The 14,095-nt window shown below is 34.7% G+C and overlaps 4 protein-coding genes across 4 annotated transcripts; 3 read left to right on the top strand and 1 right to left on the bottom strand.

Annotated features, from left to right (window-relative positions):
• The first annotated feature begins 214 nt into the window (after positions 1-214).
• On the top strand, positions 215-2,209 carry LOC145585841 (WAT1-related protein At3g30340-like). Its single transcript, XM_081642554.1, has 6 exons — positions 215-396; positions 481-549; positions 679-795; positions 875-1,289; positions 1,574-1,725; positions 2,038-2,209. Exons 1-6 carry the CDS (start codon positions 215-217, stop codon positions 2,207-2,209), a joined length of 1,107 nt encoding a protein of 368 aa, XP_081498680.1.
• Positions 2,210-4,074: 1,865 nt separating this feature from the next.
• Positions 4,075-6,303, top strand: LOC145585840 (WAT1-related protein At3g30340-like). The gene is made up of 6 exons (XM_081642553.1): positions 4,075-4,393; positions 4,520-4,582; positions 4,715-4,831; positions 4,918-5,308; positions 5,614-5,765; positions 6,069-6,303. The coding sequence occupies exons 1-6, from the start codon at positions 4,212-4,214 to the stop codon at positions 6,238-6,240; spliced, it is 1,077 nt and encodes a 358-aa protein (XP_081498679.1). The 5' UTR covers positions 4,075-4,211; the 3' UTR covers positions 6,241-6,303.
• Positions 6,304-7,701: 1,398 nt separating this feature from the next.
• Positions 7,702-11,851, top strand: LOC145585838 (uncharacterized). The gene is made up of 11 exons (XM_081642551.1): positions 7,702-8,052; positions 8,141-8,221; positions 8,365-8,460; positions 9,614-9,697; positions 9,798-9,867; positions 10,071-10,153; positions 10,744-10,823; positions 10,932-11,030; positions 11,125-11,221; positions 11,440-11,529; positions 11,640-11,851. Exons 1-11 carry the CDS (start codon positions 7,813-7,815, stop codon positions 11,676-11,678), a joined length of 1,059 nt encoding a protein of 352 aa, XP_081498677.1. The 5' UTR covers positions 7,702-7,812; the 3' UTR covers positions 11,679-11,851.
• Positions 11,847-12,847, bottom strand: LOC145585839 (uncharacterized). The gene has a single exon (XM_081642552.1). It carries the CDS (start codon positions 12,845-12,847, stop codon positions 11,891-11,893), a length of 957 nt encoding a protein of 318 aa, XP_081498678.1. The 3' UTR covers positions 11,847-11,890.
• Between the last annotated feature and the right edge of the window lie 1,248 nt (positions 12,848-14,095).

The raw sequence follows: 14,095 nt of genomic DNA, 5'->3' as shown, positions 1-14,095 counted from the left end.
CTGGACTCTGGAGAATCAACACAAAGGCAAGCGAATGATAATAAAAGTGTATATAAGAATTTTTTTATTAGAAAAGCAAATGATGTGACACTATCAGTTTAACCTTTATCCTTTCATTTGTATGTGCTTATATACCACTGCATGTAGATCAGTCTGCTCAAGCTTTTTGTCGTAGTAAAAAACAATTGACAAAAAAGAAAGCATAAACTTCCAGATGGTAAGATGTCAGAAATGGAAGCCTGTTGTTGTCATACTGATTATTTACTTTGTGATGGCTGTTTTAAACCTTTTATTTAAGAAAATCCTTGATGAGGGAAAGAGTCATTTAGTTATAGTAACATATCGACTAACCACTGCTGCAATTTTTCTGATGCCTATTGCCTACTTCCATGAAAGGTATTTGTGTGAGCACAATTCTTGATTCATAAAAGAAAATAGGTGCAGGGAATTAATGTCTTGAATTCTTGATTGTTGTTGCAGGAGAAGAGGTCTGAATGTTAAGCTCACAACTCCAATCTTATGCTATCTCTTCGTCAGTGCTTTAATTGGGTGAGTAAGAAAATTATGTTCAAATACTAATTTTTGCTTCTGTTTTTTCTTCATTGTACCATTTTGTTTTTTCTTCGAGCTTGCAACTCAAATGTAGAAACGTAATTGAAAAGAATAAGATGTTTACAGGGCAACACTCACCCAGTATCTGTTTCTTCTTGGAATCCAATTCACATCTGCTGCCTTTGCCACTGCCTTCTCCAACATGACTCCTGTCTTCACTTTCCTTTTGGCTATACTACTAGGGTAGGAACTCTTAATTTTACTTTGTCTAGTAGGAGTTTGCTGAAAGGAAAATTATGTAACTTTTTTCAGCTTTTCTCAGGCAAGAAAGTGTGAACTTTAAAAGCACTGGCAAGATAGCTAAAGTGTTGGGTTCAATTATCTGCATCGGGGGAGTTCTTTTAATGATCTTGTACAGAGGAATTCCACTTAACAAAGCAACGTACTCAAGGACTTCTCTATACAATGCTAATAACTTGAGTATGTTTGGTAAGATTGATGACAAGCATAGATGGATCCTTGGATCGATTTTCCTTGTGCTCAGCATCTTATGCTGGTCTGGCTGGTTCCTTATACAATCAAGCATTGGCAAAAGATATCCATGCAAGTATACGAGCACTGCTTTGATGTCTGCTTTTGGGGCTGTTCAGTCAGCAATCTTATGCTTTGCCATCAATAGGAATATGTCCGTATGGATTTTTACTGGAAAGCTGCAGATCTTTACTGTCCTTGCTGCTGTAAGTATGATTTGACCTCCTTTTCTTAATGTGGTAAACTAGTGAATTGTAATCTACTAGTTTTTGAATCAAAATATCGTTCTTTTTTACATTTAAATATTTGTTGAAAATGATTAGTAAAGCACTATCGAAGGCTAGACTAATTGTTATAACAGGGATGACTTAATGTATTTTCAGAAACTGCCTTTATGCATTTTGTAGAACCAAAGACATCAAATAGGGTAGGAAGTTTTTACTTTTACGAGAATTTTGAGCAAGATAAATCATTATTGTGCAAATTGCAGGGAGTTTTAGGATCAGGGCTATGCTATGTTGGGATATCCTGGTGTGTTGAACAGAGGGGCCCAGTCTTTACATCAGCATTCATCCCTTCAATACAGATATATATATTATTAATGGATTTAGCCTTCTTTCATGAACAAATTTACCTTGGAAGGTTTGTTTCTGAATTTTGTTTCTGAATTTCCCTAATACTAATACTTCTTTATCCCTAATATCCATTACTAGGAGTTAATGTCATATTTAACAAGGGGAACAAAGGTAGAAACTGAGTGCTTTATTTGACTATTCAAAGCTAGTTATCATGTACAAAAAGATTTTTCTTTTACTATTTTTCTAACTGAGAATTTCAGACAGGGGGAATATTGTATAAATTCAAATTTTCCTTTTTGTTTTACTTATTTTTTTTTTTTAAAAAAGTATTTAATCAATAGTACTCATTCCCCTCTGCTTTCTGGGATGTTAACAGTGTTATAGGATCAATTCTGATGATTTGTGGTCTCTATATTCTTCTGTGGGGTAAAAGCAGAGAGGCATCACAAGAAAACTTAATCAAGCCAGCTGAGGCAGTGCAATGCAATGAAAGTTCTGCAACTGCAATTGACATTATTCATGTCACCAGTTCTGGATGCTCCTCTTAGTTTGGTTTCACTCATCTATGCTCTGGAATTTATATAAAACTTCATGTCATTTAAACCTACGTGAGATTTTTGGTCTAATTAAAGAATACTCACTTTGAAATATCCAGCTTTGGCATACTATGGACCTTAGTCACTGCTTACAAATTTTCAATTATTTAAATTAATATGAATTTTCAAGATGTTCTTCCAAAAATGCTATCCATCATAGATATCAATTTGTATCTTTATAATATTATGAGCAACATATATTGTATTAAAATGTTTAACACTTTAGTGAAAAACAAAAACAAATTTCAGATATTATTCAACCTCCCTCTAGTTGTGAGAATAATTGTCATCCATGTTTGTACTCTTCCCACCTCCACCTCCCCCTCTTTGCTCCTTCCTCTCCCTAGCTTTTACTTTCCTCCATGTGATGCCTTGGTCACCATTGTTATATTAGCTAATAGTTAATTATTGCTAATGTTGAGCCATGGATGGGAGCCTACTTTCCTCCTAATAGGAGAGCGATATATAAATAATCCAGAACCACCTCACCATCTATGGTTCCAGTTATTATCATGGCATCTAAGATAACTATTTCCCTACAGCTTTATTCTTTGAAGTGTTATATCATATTCAACAAATTCTGGATCAGTATTGAGCCTATTGTATATTCCAGTAATCCTATCTTAAAGATAATGATTTCTGTTATAGTATTGATATAGAACTTAGTTATTTACTTCTTTTTAGCAAGTCATATTATTTACTGATACATGGTACAATGCTTTCTCTGACACTCTGACATATTATTTTAACAATTAATTTGGAAAATTTTATCATGTAAATCATCTAGGTGAAAGTATTTTGAACACCAATATAAGATGCTCGATTGAAAGTGGTTTAATGTGGCATAGGATTGTTGGTCAGGACCAGAAAGGCAATTTTCCCTCATTTAGCAGAAGTATGGATACATGCCATATTGCCATTAATGGCAGTGGGTTTGACACTAACTATACTAGCTCTCTTTACCAAACACTACTCAGTCTAGCCTAAATAAAGCAATTAATCTCATGTTAGTTCTGTGAGGCCAACAGCCATATGGCATATTGAAGCTGTGTTTGTTATCCTATATTCTGCTAGTTCTCTAATTAATAATATAAGCATAGAGTCATAGACAGCATTTGACTACACTAACTAGCATCCAATGTACTACATAAAGTTTTTGAGATTCTTTGGTCATTCAAAGACAATAATTCTTGTATCAGCAATAAAACAAGTACCTGAAAGATATGTTTGTAACTTTTGTAAGGTGCCGCAGAGTGGTGATATTGGAAGTCTTAAAGAAAATTTGTGTTTCTGATATATTTACCAAATCCTACTTTTGCTAGATGTTCTACTTTCTTCAGCATGTGCACATCTCTGTATCTGGAAACAGTATCCTAACACATATTATTCTTAGATTCACTAATAGCAAGTGCAAATATGTACATATGCTGTATAATCTTATTTAATGGCTTCTAAATGTGTTATATGATATGACATATTATTCTTGTTGGTTAATTGCACTTGAGGCTATTCCGTTTTTGGTCATTCTGCTGTCTTGTTGTTAGAATAGGATTCCGTCAAAAAGAAGGATATGCCTTGTTTTACATCACACTCTAAATGGAAATGAAGAACATCTCCTAATCTGGTAAGTATAAAGTGATTCATGATCACTATATGAGGTTATTAGATGATGACGAAGGCATGTGACCTTGGCAAACTTCACTGTAGTTTGAACTGTTGGGAAGGATCAACCAAAAGTTAAACAAAAATAGAATATAAATTGTGTTGATGTGAACTTCTTTCTTGAAAAAGCAGATGATGTGACATGTCTGGTTTTAGTGTTACTGTTTCTTATTTGCTATTTCTTTCCTGAATATAAGATGTTTGAGTGTTAACATTGCTGGGGTTTGATCAGTCTGGCTAACATTTGCTACAAAAGGCAACAAAGAAGGAAGGAAAAAGTGTAACCTAGCCTATGGCGGGATATCAGCAATGGAAGCCTGTTGCAGTAATATTGGCTGTTTACTTTGTGATTGCAGTATTGAACATGTTATTAAAGAAGATTCTTGAAGAGGGTACAAATCAGTTGGTTATAATCACATACAGACTGACTTCTGCTTCAATATTTTTGGCACCCATTGCCTACTTCTGTGAGAGGTAAATCATCTGCAAACATTGTTTGAATTGACTTGTTATGTGCAACAAACCCTGATGTAAATAAGTCTATAGAAAACATTGGTTAAAAAATCAATGTGGGTGCTAAGGTATGTACTGTGTTTTCAGGCAAAGTGGAGTAAAGCTCACAATTTCAATCTTATGCTATACCTTCTTCAGTGCTCTCATTGGGTGAGAGAAAACAGTTGTTTCTTACATACTTGATGTTGGTTTCCCCTTCCCCTTTTGAAATAATGAAGTTTTTGTTCTTTGAGATGCCTTGCTTAAACTGTGGAGAATTGGTGAATTGATGGTTGTTTTCAGGGCAACACTCACTCAGTACCTGTTTCTTCTTGGGACACAATACACATCTGCTGTATTTGCTAGTGCATTCGCTAATATGAGCCCTGTATTCACTTTCCTTTTGGCTTTACCTCTAGGGTGAGATGAAGTTTCACATTCCTAATAGCACATTTAGCACCTGTTGTAAAAATATCATAAGTCGTAACTGCATTGAGCTTTTGCAGGCAAGAGAAAGTGAACTTGAGAAGCAAATATGGTATAGCTAAAGTGTTTGGGTCACTTACTTGCATCGGTGGAGCTATACTACTCATCCTATACAGAGGAATTCCACTGTCCACATATCATGCTAAGCATTTGAGTACGCCTTCTAAGTCTGTCAGCAAGGAAAAATGGATTCTTGGTTCAATTTTCCTTCTGTCAAGCGCCGTGTGTTGGTCTGGATGGTTTCTTATACAGTCAAAGATTGGCAAGAAATACCCACGTAAATATTCGAGCACAGCCTTGATGTCATCTTTTGGTGCTGTTCAATCAGCAATTCTATGCTTTGCCACCAACAGAGACATTACAATATGGATTCTGAGGGGAAAGCTGCAAATCTTTACTGTGCTATTTGCTGTAAGTATGAATTATTATTTGCTGCAATCGTAGTTTTTAGTCTCACTATCGAAGTTAATATGCCAATATCAATCTTTAGCATAAATTAGTTAATCAGTAATTCACTATCAAAGGTCCCGCCTATTATTTCTTTTGGGATTACTTTGAAGGATTCTCAAAATCTTCCTTTATGCACCAGAGAAACACATCAATTTCCAAGATATTCTTTCCTGTAAGCTAAGGTTTAAGTTGATAGCATATATTTTTGTAAATAAGATTATGCTTTAAGAACATGAAGAAATCTGTTGATGTTTTTAAAAATGCAGGGAATATTGGGTTCAGGACTATGTTATGTTGGTATGTCATGGTGCGTTGAACAGAAGGGCCCAGTGTTTACTGCAGCATTCAGCCCTTTCATACCAATTTTTGTTACCATAATGGATTTCGCCTTCTTTCATGAACAAATTTATCTTGGAAGGTCTGTTTTCTTCGCTTTGTTACATAATTAGTACTCCTTCCATCCCATTTGAAAGTTACAATCAGGGAAGAAAGAAAGAGCGGATTGGTGTGATATGTTACGAGTAACTTACAACTCAAAACATACAAAAATGACATATATAAATGGAACAGATTTCCCTCAAAAAAAAAATATATATATATATATATATATATAAATGGAACAGATCGTATGGAATTAAAATTAAAATTAAAATTTTCTAGTTGCTTTGCTTTCTTTTGATCAAATTCATAGTTCTCATTTTGATTTATGTGTTGTTAACAGTGTTATAGGATCCATCATGGTCATATGTGGTCTGTATATGCTATTGTTGGGTAAAAGTAATGAAGCGCAACCTAACATCAATAGACCAGCTGAAGCAGTGGAATGCCATGGAAATTCTGCAACTGCGTTGAACACGATCCGAGTCTCCTCCAATTCAGAATGCCCCTTGTAGCTTAATTTGATGTATTTGTTCTCAAAACAATAACATTACCAAGTTCTTTGGAAATTAGTAAAACCTTTTGGAACCATTGTTAAACCAATTTGTATTGTATTTGCTACAAAAGTATAGCAACAATGCTCTTTTTCAGAAAACTGCTTAATTAAAAATAAATAAATAAATAAATAAGTTTTCCCAGTTGAGCAATTCAAAGTTACTTATGCTACACTGTACAGAGTACTCATTTTGAAGTACTTTTATAATTCGTATTGTTTTAGTATAGATATGAGTTTGTGTAATTAATGTATTAGCTCAATTTTCCCCTTCCAAAAAAACAAAGAATGTTTGCTTTTGTTGTGATGTTAGAACAACTTATTAAGTCTATAATACTACGTATATTTATTGGTTTATCGTCTACATTTGTAATCTATTCAGTAATCTTGCTTGAAACTCGAGATCATATATTCTTAGACTAGAGCGTAGCTTTCATTGCATAATCTAATAAGACCACATTTAAGTATATAATTAACCAGTTATCTAAAATTTTGAGGGGTGTTACTCAAAACTTGTGATCAAATCCCATATATATTTATTACTCCCTTCGTTTTTAAATACTTGTTCCATTTCTCCATGCGCAGAGTTTTGAGAGAAATTGTAAAAAAATAATACAATATGAAAGTAGTGGGTACGTGGAAGACTAAATTTGAAAAAAAAAAAAAAAAAAGCAAAAGTAGTGGAGAGAATTGGGGGAGAGAGAATATGAAATTTATAAAATATGATTCATAGTGGGTCCACTAGGTAAGAGAAACTAATTAAATATTGTAAAAATTTTCCAAATAAAAAATTGGGGCAAGTATTTAAAAACGGCCGAAAAGGAAAGTGGAGCAAGTATTTAAAAACGGAGGGAGTAGTAGGGGTGTTTATTCGGTTTTCGGTTTGGATTTTGGTCAAACCCAATCCGATCCGAAATAAAATTCGATTTTTAATTTTCAAATCCAATCCGATCCGAATTTCTCATCAGTCCAATCCGAATTAAAATATATTGCAAATTTTTAGGGTCTAAAGTGATTATAAAAATAAAAAAGCAATTATAAATTTGTACACTATTAATACAAGTATTGAAAACATAGTTTTACATAATTTATATTAATGTAATTATCAACATAATTTTACATAATTAGTATAAATAATCAATATTTGTAAAAGTATGGTTTCATATTTTGATTAATTCGGTTTTTTGAATCCAAAAAAGGTCAATCCAATCCAATTCGAATTGAAATTTAGATCCAATCTAAATTAATAATTCAATTTAGATTAGATTGAATTTTGATTTTTATTTGAATAATGGACACCCATAGAGAGTAGTACTTAAATTTTCCGAATAAAGTGTATTTAAAGTCTAACAAAGGCCCAACCAATAAATCGAGAGATAAGACAGTGGGCCATTACATTATAACCCAAATTTCTCCTACTATCGTCTTCCACTCTTCCCCGAGTCAAACTAAAACCCTAGTTAACGCCTCTTCTTCCGACCTCCGTTTTCCGACTGCCATACCTTAAATCCTCCCAGAATTCTAGAGAGAGAAAATGGCAGGGAAGAAGAGAGAGAAAGAAGCTTCCAACAATGGCGGAGAAACCAACGGAGAAGATGCTAAACCTTCAACTTCAACCTTCAAGAAGGAACAACTTCTACCTTCCATGATTAAGAACAAAGCCAAAAGGTCTGAAATTCATGCTAAGATTAAGCACGAGAAGAAGCTTGATAAGCGCAAGAAGACCAAAGCTCGTGATGCTGCTGATAAACGCGCTCTTGAACTCGGCGAAGAGGTTTTTTTCTCTCTTCATTCCAATCGTTTGATTTCGATTTCAATTTCGATTAAACGGCTGAGATTCATTTTGATTTTGTGCTTTGTAGCTTCCTCCAAGGCCTATTCCTCGTACGATTGAGAATACTAGGGAAGCTGATGAGACTGTTTGCAAGCCTGATGATGAAGAGGTTATTATTTAATTTAATGTCTTAATTTCGTGGTTAATTTCTTGAGAAATTGGCTTTAATTTTTTAGGTAATGTCTCAATGTTGGTTATGTAGCTAGAAATGTGGTTGAATTGTTGAATTAATGGGTGCATTTTTTGTTGCAGTTGTTTGCGGAATTGGATACTGATGAGTTTAGTTCGGTTTTGAAAGGGCAGCGTGCTCAGAAAGTTATGATCACTACATGCCGTTTCAACTCCACTGTATGATCTTCTCCTTTCACTTGCCGTAGTTATTACATTTCCTATTGTTATCACGTTTGCGTATTTCTTTCGGTCTAGGCAGTGTTAGCTTATCAATGACATGTATAGGGAAATGTGGAATGATATATATTATGATTACATGAAAGCAATGAACTAGTGTAAAGAGCGCTTGTAAAAACGGAGTAAGGCTATTTGTGTTTCTGGGTGTTGTTACCTTATTATTGGTCTTAACATTATCCTTGTTGTTGCTAAGTAATATTTAATGTGTATACTTTGAAAGGAAATTATGTTTGTGCACTTGAATCGGTGCTGTTTGTACTTTCAGTTTGGGTACCAAAATGATTTATATTCCCCTATTAAACCTTAGGTTTGAAGACAACTAATTCTATGTAGGTCTAGGTCAATTCTAAAGAACTGATTACTTACATTGTGATTTCTTTCTATTCCTTTATAATGCTCCAAAAGTTTTGAAATGATAGTTTTAAAAACTATAATTGGAGTTCAGAAGAATTTGTCACCTTATTTGAAAAGTACTAATGGTTAATAAACTTATTAACATGCCCCTGCACAAGTCAAGTGATGGGAAAAGTGTGGGAATGGTCTAGCCATCACAAAGGGCTGTTTAGTAAGCTAATATTTATGCCTTGTCCTTTATAACTAGAGGTTAGGATAATGAGCAACTATGTTTTGACATAGGAAATAGTCTTTTCTTCCCCCTTTCATGTTGAGATACAATTGATGATTGATAACGATGTACGTGTAGCTCTAAACATTCATTGACTGTGATGATTGTATTCCCTCATTTCAATTGGCATAGCAGCTGCCTTGAGAAGTACTTCATGTACTTTGTATACTTGATGGGTGAGGGTTAAGGAGTATAGAATAAGCATTGAAATTTTTGTTCTTGGTACCTGTGTGTTGAAATACATGGAGGCAATTGCTTGTTTGGCTCCTGGCTTGCTACACGTTGGGGTGTTTGAGGTGTAAAGTAGCTAGTGCTGAGCACTGCTAATATAATGGCTTCATTTTGATGTCGATGTGATACAATCATGTATTCATGCTTGTCAACTGCATATTTTGATACGGAGTAGTTCCTAATATATTCTGCAATATGAATGCATATAGCCTGATTTTCATCTTATGCTGTCTGCAGAGGGGACCTGAGTTTATCAAAGAATTAGTTCAAGTGATCCCAAATTCCTCTTACCATAAGAGAGGAACCTACGACTTGAAGAAGGTTGGAATTTGTCTCCTTTACCATATAATATAGATAACAAATTATCTTTCTCATTGCTGAATAGCTTATTTCCCTGTCTTTTCTTTAACAACTTTTGTAGATTGTGACTTATGCGACTAAAAAGGATTTCACTACTTTGATTGTTGTCCATACAAATAGAAGAGAGCCAGGTCAGTGTTGTTTTTCTCCAATCAACAGAAGTAAATTTTAATATAGAAGATTTAATCTGGCCCTTTCCCTTATTTTGTCGTCTTTTGCTTATGTGGCTGTATGTAACGCGTTGACTGGAAAGTCATATAGCTCAACGTACGCTATCAAATTTTATTTTTTTTTTCAGTATCTTATCATGTTTTTCTCTGATTTGGTGACATAGATGCTCTCTTAATCATCGGCTTACCTGATGGACCGACTGCACATTTCAAGCTTTCGAAACTTAAATTACGAAAAGAGATTAAGGTTAGTCACCAGTATTAAATATTGTAATTCTTGAATTATAATACTTCGTATACTAATTCATCTTAGCTATATTTGCAAATGTTAACTGAATTTGTAACTCATTTGGATCTCCATTTCTTATATGCCCTTGGCTGCACGTCAAGATACAAGTCATACAACACAGTTAACACACATACACCTAATTTGAGATTGACATTTATAGTACTGAACTACTGACTTGCACACCTGAGCTAAAAGGAAAGTATATTACTTTGTGTTATGCTGTTTCACTATTCGTAGCTCTATGTGTAATTCTGTTCTGTAACTTGTTCCTTGTAAGAGTGTCCAATCATCTTGTCGGCCATCTTGTGAATATCTGTGTGTCTGAAATTTCTAATACTGATGGGTAAGGAATTATAATTCACTTTAAGAGCCTTTAAAGAGTTTACTTGCCTAGATTTTATTCTGCGATGTAAAAAATTTATAGCAATGGATTGATAGCTTGAATAGACCTGTAATGTGACTGTATTTCCCATCAAGTGTTATTGGTTGAGTAGTTCTGCATTGTTTAGTGCTCTCTTTTTTATGCTCATAAAACTAATTTTTTGCAGAATCATGGTAATCCAACCAGTCATTGGCCGGAGCTAATGCTAAATAACTTCACAACAAGGCTTGGGTGTCGTGTTGGAAGGTCTCCTCTATTTCCTCTATAGTACAAACATGCCAATCTGTATTTCTAGTGACCCCTTCCATTTAGGTATTATGACTGGTTTCTGACAGTTTTCCTTGTATCATTCAGAATGTTACAATCTCTCTTCCCCCAAAAACCAGAATTTCGCGGTCGTCGGGTTGTTACCTTTCACTGTCAGCGGGATTATATATTCTTTCGCCACCATAGGTACACATTGCTTGTTGCCTCTTCTACCTAGATGGTATTTGTACTCCATGAAGATTCTGCTTTTACCAATTTCTTGTGCTTGGTATTATGCTAGGTATGTATTTGAATCTAAAGATCCAAAGAAAGTAGACTCCAAAAAGGATCCTACTGCCGAGAAGAAGGCTTCAGATTATGTCAAGCCCCGTCTGCAGGTGTGTAATTTTTTGGTTTCATTATAATTATTTTCCTCCTCTCTTTTTGACCCCATCTCCCCCAAATTCTACTATTTTGAAATTTCATGCTGAAGCATGCCAAGTTTCATCTTAAATTTCTGTTATGGAACATAGTTCAGTTATCAGATGTGGTGATCTAGATAGGTTAGTTTACCAAATGTTATTATCTTTGAACCGTTAGTTTATATTCTATGCAGGAATGCGGCCCTCGGTTTGTATTGAAATTGAGAAGCCTGCAGCATGGCACATTCGATACTCAAGGCGGGGAATTTGAATGGACTCATAAGGTAACTTTGTTAGTTTGAGCAGGAATAAAATGCTGTAAATAGGCTCATTCTTTTTTGTGGTTAATTTGTGTATTAATTTTATTTTATTTTTGGCTATTTATCTGAAACAGCCGGAGATGGACACCAGTCGGAGGAGATTTTTCTTGTGATTTGCCCATTGATTTGTGTGTCCAAAATTTGGCTCATAGGGTAATTGTAAAGCCTCAAATTTTGCTAAGTTTGCCAATGTATTTTAATTTTCTAATTATTACCTTCATGAATGATATCCTTTCAATGAAAAATATGCTATTGATGATATGACAATGAATTTTGTTTGTTTAAACATGTCTCTTTTTTTTCATTCTTGTTGTAAAATTATCTACTACCATCCTGGATTTTGCAAGTTACCATTGTATTGGGCAACAATAGAAGTAGTAATCTTTTTAAGAAGTTGGAGACACATCAAAACAAAAACACCACTGAAACTAGCTGCTTTTGTCCAAGATCTCATTGGTGGAGGAATGATTAGTAGGTAGAAACATTCTACAGTCATTAAGATCCAACTTAAACTTTCCATAGTAAACTTCATCAACATGGTTTTCCCTTTGCTTTCTTCGGTTGTTAACCTGCCGAATATTCTGAATATCAGAGTAGCCACTACCAAAGCGGTGGTTACTGACCACCCCCTGTAGACCAGCATACCTCCCACAATTAGAGGCTGCTGCCTACAGACACAGGACAAGCACTCACCTGAGAACTTAGACGACATTAGAGCATCAAGACCTGTGTAGTAAGGCAAGATAATTGAGTCCAAGTACAGTGCTGTATGTAGGATTCCTGATATAGTTGATGCCTCGAGGAACACATACTTGAAGTCGCTGTCAGTTTCAGTGTTGAAGGCGAGAGCAGAAATCCGAACCAGGTGGAGGATTGCAGGACCATTATACGACATAGGGAACACAGTGTTTACCCTGTGTCCTTTTGCCATGATGACAAGAATGATGGGTAGGAAAATAGGACCTGATGGAAGAAAGTATCTCCTTAACTGATTGAGTCGAGTAAGGGGAGTTGCCTTTCTCCCTCCTATCATCCCCACCACCATCAAAACTGTGGTTGCTAAGAACGTAATGGCGATGAAGACAATCGCCAAATTATCAACCCAAGATGGGTAATCTCCTGAATAGTTGCTGTTGCAGTAGTAGTGGTACGGACAGTTGATCGGATCTAGTGTTTCTTCCAGCTGCCATTTTGTGCACTTGAAGAAGGCCCTCTGGATATCCCCCTCCGGTATCGTAGACAGATATGCTGAATTTCTTGAGGGCAGGAGTGGATTAAACATATTTTGTTTGACCTTTGCATATTAGAGTATTGATTTGTATGATTGTGCTGTGGATATAAGTTTTAACTCTAAGGGAGAGGGTGGGCCTCCCCTCGAATGGTTGAGCAGTTGTTTTTGCTGAATGAGAATTGGATGATGATTGACCAACAGCAAAAACTTGTTGAAAAAGAACCTGTCAATTGTGAGGAAGATTATTCAAAGCTATTTTACAGACTTGAGATTGTGAAACCTTTATGATGATGGTATTATTTTTCATGTATATGCTGTGAGTTGTAAGGTGAGACTCTCGATGTTGGTTATCGCATAATCGGACTTACAAATGGATGAATCGTAATTTACCATTATATATAATATTATCAGTATTGTGTTGTATCATATCAGTTGTTTTCGATTAGTTCGTTGTCAAAATTTGGGGAAGACTACGATAATTTAATAACTCTCGGGTTTGCTGAGGTTGGGTGTTTGGCTGAGTCCTTAAGAGTGCTTGCCTTTCTATGGAAGCGATGATGTTTGTTGATGATTGCAACTGATTGTTAGCTTTTGAAGTAGTTAGAAGGTGTTAATAGTACTATTGCTGCTGAATTAAGGTGGATGATTAATGAATAAATTATTATTTTGATATAATGTATGATGGAAGATTAATGAATAAAGTATGAAATATTATTTTATTTATTTTCATAAAGCTGTTATTTTAATATGCAAGTAGTTGATGTCAAAAAAAAAAATATGCAAGTAGTTTGATGAACTTGTAATCTATACAAGAAAAATTTCGTGTTTATTGTGATCACCGGCTTGGTCAAATTGAAGGTTGCTTCAAGTTACAAAATGTACTACTTGGTAAGGAGTATCAATTTTATTTTATTTTTAATATTTCATTGACGTCGTTATAATTAGTGAGAGTATTTTCTTCTATTATTAGATTAGTTAATTACTAATTCTTGGAATTGTTTTTTCTTTAAAAATTATTTACAAGTATTTTGGAAGAAAATGTAATATGGGACTGCTGCCCATCACAGACCTAATCTAGTAGATTGGGAAGAATTGGCTTATGTGGAGTTGTGGAGAGAGGAAAACGGATAAAGGGTTATGAAAAAGGGTGCTTGCTTGAAAGAATCAATCAAAAGGGTGATTAATTTGTTGAGGGAGCTTAGCCGCATAGGAGTGTTTTGGCTAAAATTAAATCTCATCTGTATCGTTTTCTTTCAAACTAATTACAATAGTAGTATAGTACAGAGTATAACAAAAATA

This window comes from Chenopodium album, chromosome 16, assembly GCF_948465745.1.
Source record: "Chenopodium album chromosome 16, dcCheAlbu1.1, whole genome shotgun sequence".
Classification (NCBI taxonomy): domain Eukaryota; kingdom Viridiplantae; phylum Streptophyta; class Magnoliopsida; order Caryophyllales; family Amaranthaceae; genus Chenopodium; species Chenopodium album.
Note: the sequence above shows the minus strand (reverse complement) of the source record. Positions and strands in the feature narration are given on the sequence as shown.

What these genes read in the sequence shown, in the direction of transcription:
- LOC145585840 (XM_081642553.1), top strand. Translation starts at nt 4,212, where the DNA reads ATGGCGGGATATCAGCAATGGAAGCCTGTTGCAGTAATATTGGCTGTT. An exon ending in ATTGCCTACTTCTGTGAGAG is followed by an intron (nt 4,394 to 4,519) that starts GTAAATCATCTG and finishes CTGTGTTTTCAG; the next exon opens with GCAAAGTGGAGTAAAGCTCA. An exon ending in TTCTTCAGTGCTCTCATTGG is followed by an intron (nt 4,583 to 4,714) that starts GTGAGAGAAAAC and finishes GGTTGTTTTCAG; the next exon opens with GGCAACACTCACTCAGTACC.
- LOC145585841 (XM_081642554.1), top strand. Translation starts at nt 215, where the DNA reads ATGGTAAGATGTCAGAAATGGAAGCCTGTTGTTGTCATACTGATTATT. An exon ending in ATTGCCTACTTCCATGAAAG is followed by an intron (nt 397 to 480) that starts GTATTTGTGTGA and finishes TTGTTGTTGCAG; the next exon opens with GAGAAGAGGTCTGAATGTTA. An exon ending in GAACAAATTTACCTTGGAAG is followed by an intron (nt 1,726 to 2,037) that starts GTTTGTTTCTGA and finishes GGATGTTAACAG; the next exon opens with TGTTATAGGATCAATTCTGA.
- LOC145585839 (XM_081642552.1), bottom strand. Translation starts at nt 12,847, where the DNA reads ATGTTTAATCCACTCCTGCCCTCAAGAAATTCAGCATATCTGTCTACG.
- LOC145585838 (XM_081642551.1), top strand. Translation starts at nt 7,813, where the DNA reads ATGGCAGGGAAGAAGAGAGAGAAAGAAGCTTCCAACAATGGCGGAGAA. An exon ending in TACAAATAGAAGAGAGCCAG is followed by an intron (nt 9,868 to 10,070) that starts GTCAGTGTTGTT and finishes TTGGTGACATAG; the next exon opens with ATGCTCTCTTAATCATCGGC. An exon ending in AATTACGAAAAGAGATTAAG is followed by an intron (nt 10,154 to 10,743) that starts GTTAGTCACCAG and finishes AATTTTTTGCAG; the next exon opens with AATCATGGTAATCCAACCAG.